The following is an 8,933-nucleotide window of genomic DNA, read 5'->3' as shown; positions in this document are numbered from 1 at the left end:
TCGATAATATTTACTCTTTTAAAAGAAAAGGAATAAAATCATTATAGTTTTCTTGGTATTCTAAATGAATCATTTCATAAAAATTCCCAATTGTTTTATATCTAAAGCATTATAATTTCAAATATAGTTGCACAAAAATTATTATACTTTGATATATACATTTACTTCATAAAAGTTAGAAGATCACAATTCTGAAATTTTCAACAATAATGTATTAAGTCAAGACAACTTCAATATCGTAGTAATTACGTCATATATTGAAAATGCCACGTAACATATGAAGTCGTCTACTGAATTCAATTTATATCAATATCTTACTAAACCTGTACAAATTGTCAACTTTTAGTTAGAAAAGCATTTTCTTCTTATTAGTAAACTCTTTCATTTCACATCAAAGTGCCAACTAACAGCACCAAAAAATAAATATAAAAAATTTGGTAGGTGAAGTAAAAAGAAGTCAAACCTTCCTTTATTAGAAACTCTTTTTAAATCAAATTTCCTTGAACATTTGGAAAGATGAACGCAAGTATTAGGCTGATTTTTAAATTAAATATATTGTTGAATCTATTAAAGACGCGACCATTTTTTTGTGGTCTGCGGGTCGTTTATGTAACTTTCTCACTTATTTTTTTTCGAACGATTTTGCTCACTTTTGACAAACACTTCGAGTAACGAACCGCTGATCTTGATAAGCTTGAACAGTAACACACCCGATGCTTCTGTGTTCTTGCGTCAGGCACTAACAAAGGCAATTCACAAGAATTTCGATGAGACAGTCCCGTCCTGGCTTTTCCTGTCATCCTATAGTTCAGTATCCTATAAGAACTAATATTATTTGAAATACTTCTATCTTTTTCTTGAGTTGCTGATGAAGATAGTGATTCTAGAATCAGTGTATTAACAACACGACATCTATAAAAAAGTTATCTGCATTTAAAGCTGCCATTTGCCACATTTTTAGTTAATAATTAGTTAATTTTTTAATTTTCAAAAAACCCAGCATTTTATATTGCTGTTTATAGTTTTCATTTACAGTCGAATCAAATAAAATTACAACGAAATCAAGTCACATCTAAAATATTTTCATCAATTAATGTCTACACATAGAATGTTCAAGTTTATCGCTTGACCATCGCAGCAATGTTCTAATCATTAATATTTTTTTCATTGTATTTTTTTCAAAAAAAAATAATAATAAAAATAAAAATAAATGAATAAATAAATAATAATTAAATAATTTTTTTCTATTTGCAGAAAATTCCGGTGTGCCTAATACTGTTTATAAGGGAAATCACAGAAATTATACGAAAGAATGTATTATAATAATAGACAAGAAAACAGGTGATATGACTTTAGAAAAATTAAGCTACAATATACAAGTTAAGAAGACAAGGTAAATTTTATAGTCAAATAGTCAAGTCAGATATATATTAAAGGGTATATTTATTAAAATTATACAGGAGTGAAGCCAATAAGCCAGCCATTAACCCAGTTATGACAACGGGACCTCCAAAATTGGAAAATACAACGATGCGTTTACAATCTAAAACTAAAGTGTCGACTGGAAGTCGACGAAATAATATTAGTATGTGAACTATCGAGATTTGATTTTGAAAATAAAACTTAATAAAAAATATTTGCATTTCAGTTGATTTCAAACCGCGTAATTCTCCAATGCAAGGCTCTCCATCAGCAGGCGTCAGTTCAACGGTGCACAAAAGTCCACAATCAGCGCCTGCGTAAGTTCTAACATGGATGTAAAGATTTAAGTTTAATTCGAATAAGTTAAAAAATGGATCTATATTACTAAAAAAAATGGATCTATATTCAAAACAAAAGGCTTTATTTCATAAACATGAATTATTTATGATGTATTTATGATGATCTATCAATAATACATGTAAAGTTATGTAGTTATAGTTATTTAAAAAAAACTAAGCATTTTTTTTGACCATTTGTTTGAAGTCAAATATAGGGTTTCACACTTTGTAATTTAAGTTATCCGCTTATTTTTTATGTATATTGTAGCGACCTATTCCGACGCTATCTATAGCTGGGGTATAACTCAACGAGTATACCAGGATTCGTAATAAGAATTAAAGAAATAAGACACTTCTGTGTTGTGTTTACATTTTATTAGTGTTGTTAACAAAAGAACAAAGTTACATATTGTGTAATCGTTATACACGTTGAGAGTATCGTGTCGTTTGAAGATTTTCGAGCGTTGAGGCTGCTGAAATCCACCGTTGCGAGTAGTGCGCGCGTAGAACCCTTAACAGTACGAAATTTCAAATAGATTAAGTCAAAGATCAGAAAAGTAAAAGAAGTAACTAAGGATTTAGTGGGAACCTTTGTTAGCTATAGCCAGACAAAGATCCCTTTCCTGATGCTACGCCTAGGCACGCTCGTCAGCAATCGTCAAACGCTCGTATAACTCATACGTCTTCCAACAGTGTTGGTGACTCGTCATCCATTCCTCCATCAAATGGAGGACTGCCAAATGGCAGTTCGAATGACTGGTTAAGTTACCCTATGCCTCCATAAGCCAAGCAGGAGACAACTTCACTCAAACCAAATCGCCAATCCACTCGGCGATCGTCAGCAAAGGCCAAACGAATCGCCATATGTCGAGACTAACTATTCCGAGTTCCCACTGTTGTTCCTAACAAACTTCTAACACAGTGCAGGTGAATTGCAATTCAGTTTTGCATCAGCAATAGCCAGATGGAAATCCGATTGGCTGATTAAGAAGTTACTCTTCGTCAGCATAGGCCAGACGAAAGGTAACTTAACCAATATCACCTCATTCATCCAACCTCAACTGTCCACATGGTGAACGTCAATAAAGGCCAAACGAACCACCATGTGTCCAGATCAATTAGACCGAGCTCTCACTGTTGTACCTAAGCACACACAACTAACTTTCAATAGTGTGAAATTTCAAATAGAACCAAACCGCAATTTGGATTCCTTTTATATAAAACTCCTTCTATTGTAAACAACAACAAAAAATATTTTGAGGTAAACAAAGTACCGTTTGCAAAACAATTTTCATATTGCATTCAAGTTTAGCAAACGTACCCGCACAAAGTGCACCGTTAAGGCTCAGTTAGACGGTAGGTAACGTAAGAAACTAATTCGAAGCGAAATTCACAACCAACTAAACCTGCGTATTTGATAGGAACGAAATAAACAAAAACAGTGTACTTTGTTTATTTCGTTTCTATCAAACACACAAGTTTCGTTGGTTGTACATTTCGCTTTGAATTAATTTCTTACGTTACCTACCATCGAACTGAGCCTTTAATTCGCCGAATTTGCTAGTAGTAAAATCGTGGGAAACTACGATTTTACGAACTTAGTAAGAGGACTGGCATAAAATGCATACTTCCGAAATAATTAAAATTCGTCGAATTTTGGTATTAATAAAGAATGTGGGAAAACCGTGATTTTAAAAATTTAATTACAACTGCTTAGAATAATTGTGTTTTATAGATTTTGGAAAAGAAATGCTTTTTTCCGTGAAATTTGGTCCTCACAATATATATATAGAAAATATAATATATATGTATGATTTAATTACTGTCGAAAACATAAAAAAATCAAACAAAAATTTGGTATTACAAAGTAAACTTCTTTCATGTAATTTTTTCTAACATTTATTTACCTGCATTTAGATTTATATTTTCTCGCATTTTGGTCTTATATTTTTCTATATTTTACTCACACATTAAAACCCGTACTCGTTACTAAAATAATAACAACTACAGCATTAATAGAATAAGTTAGAATAAATCTAAAAAAAGCTAATAAGGGGCTTTTCTTTTGTAAGCACTACTGCCGATGGCAACTCTGGATAAGATAGAGATTTTGTTAGGCTTATATGTGCAAAATACGTAAATTTTAAAGTTAATATATCGGAAAAAAATAGTAATTCTTTGCAATTATTAATGAGAATATTTTTTTACATGATTGTGAATAAAATATAATTTTTCGTGCATTTTAACATTAAAATAATAAATAGAAAAAATAACGTATTTGTTACGAACAATGACAACACGAAATGCGAATAATGAACGAAATCATTCATTGACAATTAACTAGAAATTTCGTATGTGCGTCCAAAAATCGTTCACAGTAGAAAAATTTTTAGTCTTGGCAACCATGCGATTTGAGCTGCTTATTAGTTAAGCAATTTCAAAAAGGATGGACTAATAAGCCACCTGTGTTGTTTGAAATGTTATTTTTAAAATAAGTAGTTGTTATTTTGTGATATGCTTACAAAAGAAAAGTCCTTAAGTTGGGTGAATCAAGTAATAATTTCTATATAAAATGCTTAATAAATATTTTCAATATTTACAAGCAATTCTTCTATCAAATCAATTGTTTAGAACTTTATTATTGTATATAAAAAAGAAAGTGAAATTTCTTGTCCAGGAAAATTTTGTGAAGATTACCGTACCCGAACTTGGGCTGAATTGAACATCCTCCACTCACATCACATACACCATAAGAATGAAACATTTTCCCTTTGCATTATTGTAAACTCTTATGATTCCTTCAAGTTATGTTTTTTCGGTTACTTTGGAAATAGTAGTAAAATAGTAGGATATCATAAAAAAATAAGAAATTTATGTGATACTTATACCATGTTTACATTACGAACTTTAGTGAACGCACTTTGCTAAAGTTGATGCAGCGTTCATATTATCGTTCCGGGTTTTCATTTTGACAGTTGTTTTTGTTATCTTTTGTTTACATTTTGATACTTGTGAATATTGTGTTAGAAGTTGAAATATGCTTAAAGATATTGTTAACTTTTTCAATTATAATTTAAATTATCATTAAATTACATTATAATGATAATTACATTACTTTGAATTATCATTATACGTTTTTAAAAAGTGTAAGAAAACCGCTGAAAATTCTATGTTGCCGAAGAGGACAGAATTCTGTGTAGGAAAAAATTGGAATATTAATATCATAGAAGATTGGATAATATTAATTGAAGGATAGGATATTTCTTAGTAAGATCGGTTAAATTTTTTTTTCAGCAGAATATCAAATAATTTATATTTAAAAGTATTATTTACTAATAAATAATATTCATTTTTTTACAATTAGCTGGAATGCAAACAACGCTCAAGCTACATTACCTAGTATACCAATCATTGATACTGATGTGGAAATGCCAAATAGTTCAATTGCTAGCACTCTTCTAGGCAACATAATTAATACATCACCGTCAGCCATAAACAATCATAATAATTCAGTGCAAGATAATCAATATCAGTTTGGACAAACTAAAAAACAAAAGAAATCTTTACAAAACAATGCAAATCGAAATATTAACAATCAAAGGCACCAGCATCAACAACAGCACCAACAGCCACACCAACAACAACATCAACAACAACATCAACAACAATACCACCAACCACCACATCAACAGCAACAGCAGCAGCACCAGCACCAGCACCAATATCAACAGCAACAATTGTTACAACAACAAACACAACAGGACCAACAACAAACATGGCTACAGCAAACGAAGCAACAAAAGTTACGACCAAATTTACAAGAACAACAAAACTTTTTCCAAAACCAACAACAGTTGCATCAAGATATGAGTCAAGTGTCAAATGGCAATGCATATAAAAATCATATTGGTATCAATGGTGGTAATCACTACAGTAACAATTCACCACGTGACCTAGGTGTTCCAGAATCATCGGTTAGTCCGCCGGTTTTAATAAGACATAAACTAAAAATTATGATGATTATTTGTTAATAGAAAGTTTTGTTCTTCTCCTTTTTTCAGGAAATTGGTGAGATGACTTCATCAGAGTCTTCTAATTCTAGTGATAGTGATAGTGAAAGCGAAAGTGATAGTAACTCAAGTTCCGGTAATTCGGACAATGAACCAGAACAACACCAGAAACAAAAACATCAGCATCAACATAAACAACAACAACTACAACCACAATTAATGCATCAACAACAATATTATCAACAGCAACATCATCATCAACAACAACAGCATCAACAACAGCAACATCAACAACAACAACAACAACAAAACCTTGCAAAATCAGACTGGTCAAATAATTTTTTGGAAAGAGACTTGCAGTTGTCATCTAATTCATCCGATGATGATGAATGAATTACTTAAATTATATATAAACTTAAGAAAATTTCTATATATTTGTTGTCAAATTATTAAGCGGTACTTACAACTTGTTAATATTTGGTTATTATGTTAAAAAGCGCTAAAACTATTAAACAAAAAGTACTGAAAATCATTATATATTAATATTTAACTAAAATTTTAAATTTTTTCTGAGTACTACTGTTGAATTTATTTAACAATTTGTTATGGATTTAGTTTTTATTATTTATTTAAAAATCAATTTAAGTGTTAAGAAAGAAAAAAAATTTATTATCTTGAACTATTGAATTATTGATATTGTTAGAGCTTTTCATAACTATTTTAATTATGTATTTATTTTCCTTGGTTTTTAATTAGAGATATACCTAAAAAATTTCCTTCAATATTTTTAAATTTAAAAATTTAATTATTATAGTCTAACATTATGAAAATTCAAATTATGAAATATTCTAAAGAAATGTAAATCAAATTATGAAATATTCTAAAGAACTCAAAGTATAATAACTAATTAAGAACTGGAAATAATTTGCCAATTTTGTAATTAATTTTAAAATATTAAACAAAATAGTAATATAGTTATATAAATAAATATAATATTTTTAATACACAAAACAAACATGCGACCACATTTACAATAACATATTAATATAAAAAAGATTATATATATAAAATTTGTAAACTTGAGAGAGAATTAAAAGTAACTGCAACAAAAAAAATTAAACTTAAATTTACAAAAGTTAAATTAGTTGTTAACAAAACTTGTTAATTAATATAAATAAATAAAATGTAATATAATGTATAAATTGTTTATTTTTTATATAAGATAATATAATTATAACCAATAACCAATTAAGCAAATGCATTGTAACTAAGCCTCATACAAAAATTAAGTAAAGAAATATATACATATATATATATATACATACATAATTTTGGAATTGAAATTGATTTATCTATTTATACATAAATATATAATACAGCTTACATCGAAAACTGATTAAAAATAAATATAAAATCAAAAATATATTACAACTACCATTTTTCATATTCGTCGCTTAAACAAAATATCAAAACTTTCAGTTCCAAAAATATATGTTATAAAATAAAAACACCAAATAAAACAAATCAAATTTACTTTAAAATGAATGAAAAATATACATACTTATACATAAATTTAAAATGCGCCACGCACTTAAATGCATCCGTACTATAACAATCACAATCAGTTGTTATTTTAAATAAGTTAATTTTAATTATGAAAATTTTGCCAAGTTATTATGTGAATTTTTTGGCGCTTTGATTGCGGTGCAGCAATAAATCATGCAGCCTATAATGAGTTAAAAGCTGATATATAGTCGATAATTCCTAAAAATTAAACGAGTTTTCGTAAACAGTAACCTAGAAAGGTATACGAACATAATTCTACCTTTCTGTTAACAATATATTTTGCCTATACTGGACCAATTTTAAAGTACAAAGTTTGATTGAATATTGCCTTGGACTATTTTAGTTTAATGCTGCACCATCATCTATCTTACTCACAGTTACTTATTAAATGTATACGTACAAATTGTAAACATTTAAAACAAATTATTTAATTTCTTTATGTGTTTTATTCATTTATTTGCATTTTTTTATTGCAACATTTTTTGTGCTTCATTTTAATTCTAGTAAAATTTGACTAAGCCGCTAAAAGCCTAAAAACATTTAAGTACTTTGCCATAATTCGCTTTGAAAAAATTTATGTTTATTTTTCAATATATATATATATATATAAATTACAATTTCAAAACTAAATTAATATAGTCATAACTTTAAGATTATTTATATAAATTATCATTTGTATAAAGCACTATTAAAGCAAAACAAACAAACAAACCAAGAATTAATACCTTGAAATGGTTAAACATTTGGCCTCTTTCAAATACTGTTTTATATCTGTGAATATCCATGTATACTTTAAAAACTAACTTTTACAATAGGAAGAAGATATAATTTTACACTACAATTATAAATAATTTTCGTTTACACTTGTTTAGTATACACAAATATATTTAAAAAGCAGTCCATTAATAATTAAAAGAAATAATACTAAATGACTAAATGAATGTAAAAGAAGTATTTGAATTCTTTTTGTAGAGAAATGTCTAGTATTTAGCAAACATTAAAGAATAAATAACCAATAATAGTTTTTCCTTGAGTGTGGCTAAGATTTGATCCAATTCCAAATCCAGCCACCGGTGATGAATGTTTTTCCTTAAGACTTATTTAAATTTAAGGAAGTTAATATCCATCCAATCGTAACCTAAAATTATATTAATTCCATCCATAAATTTAAAATCCAAGAAATTAACGTCCAAATCGTAACATTGAATACGTCTGCAGTAAACGTTAATATGAACTATATACAAGTCCCACAACTTCCAAATAAAAATTTTAGTTTCAATTTGTTAATTAAATTTTTGAATAAATAATCTTTTACAACTACAACATAATGAATAGCAACAGAATCATTCAAGCCTCTTATATAAAAAAAACATATTTCAAACTATTTCAAGGTATAATTCAAAATAATTAATTTAATCAAAAAAAAAAAAAAAACAAAAAAAGTTATTGAAGAAATTTTAAACTATTTTAATTTAATTTGTTTTTAGAAAATTTAACTTTTAAGTTAATTAGACAAAAAATAATAGAGAAAATTTACTCTCATTTATTTCTCTTTCTATTGTAAATTATTTTTATATAATTTATTAACATAACAAAT

At 27.9% G+C, this 8,933-nt stretch overlaps 1 protein-coding gene across 1 annotated transcript in view; it reads left to right on the top strand.

Moving 5' to 3' along the window:
- The first annotated feature begins 1,252 nt into the window (after window positions 1-1,252).
- LOC119677011 (ell-associated factor Eaf-like) overlaps window positions 1,253-8,933 on the top strand; it is an 8,721-nt gene continuing 1,040 nt past the window's right edge. The window contains exons 1-5 of the mRNA XM_038088277.1: window positions 1,253-1,393; window positions 1,461-1,585; window positions 1,649-1,739; window positions 5,125-5,734; window positions 5,822-6,015. Coding sequence (XP_037944205.1) covers window positions 1,347-1,393; window positions 1,461-1,585; window positions 1,649-1,739; window positions 5,125-5,734; window positions 5,822-6,015 — 1,067 coding nt within the window. The 5' untranslated portion in view covers window positions 1,253-1,346. The remainder of the gene's footprint in view (window positions 1,394-1,460; window positions 1,586-1,648; window positions 1,740-5,124; window positions 5,735-5,821; window positions 6,016-8,933) is intronic.

Source organism: Teleopsis dalmanni, chromosome 2 (genome assembly GCF_002237135.1).
Source record: "Teleopsis dalmanni isolate 2A chromosome 2, ASM223713v2, whole genome shotgun sequence".
Lineage (NCBI taxonomy): Eukaryota > Metazoa > Arthropoda > Insecta > Diptera > Diopsidae > Teleopsis > Teleopsis dalmanni.
Note: the sequence above shows the minus strand (reverse complement) of the source record. Positions and strands in the feature narration are given on the sequence as shown.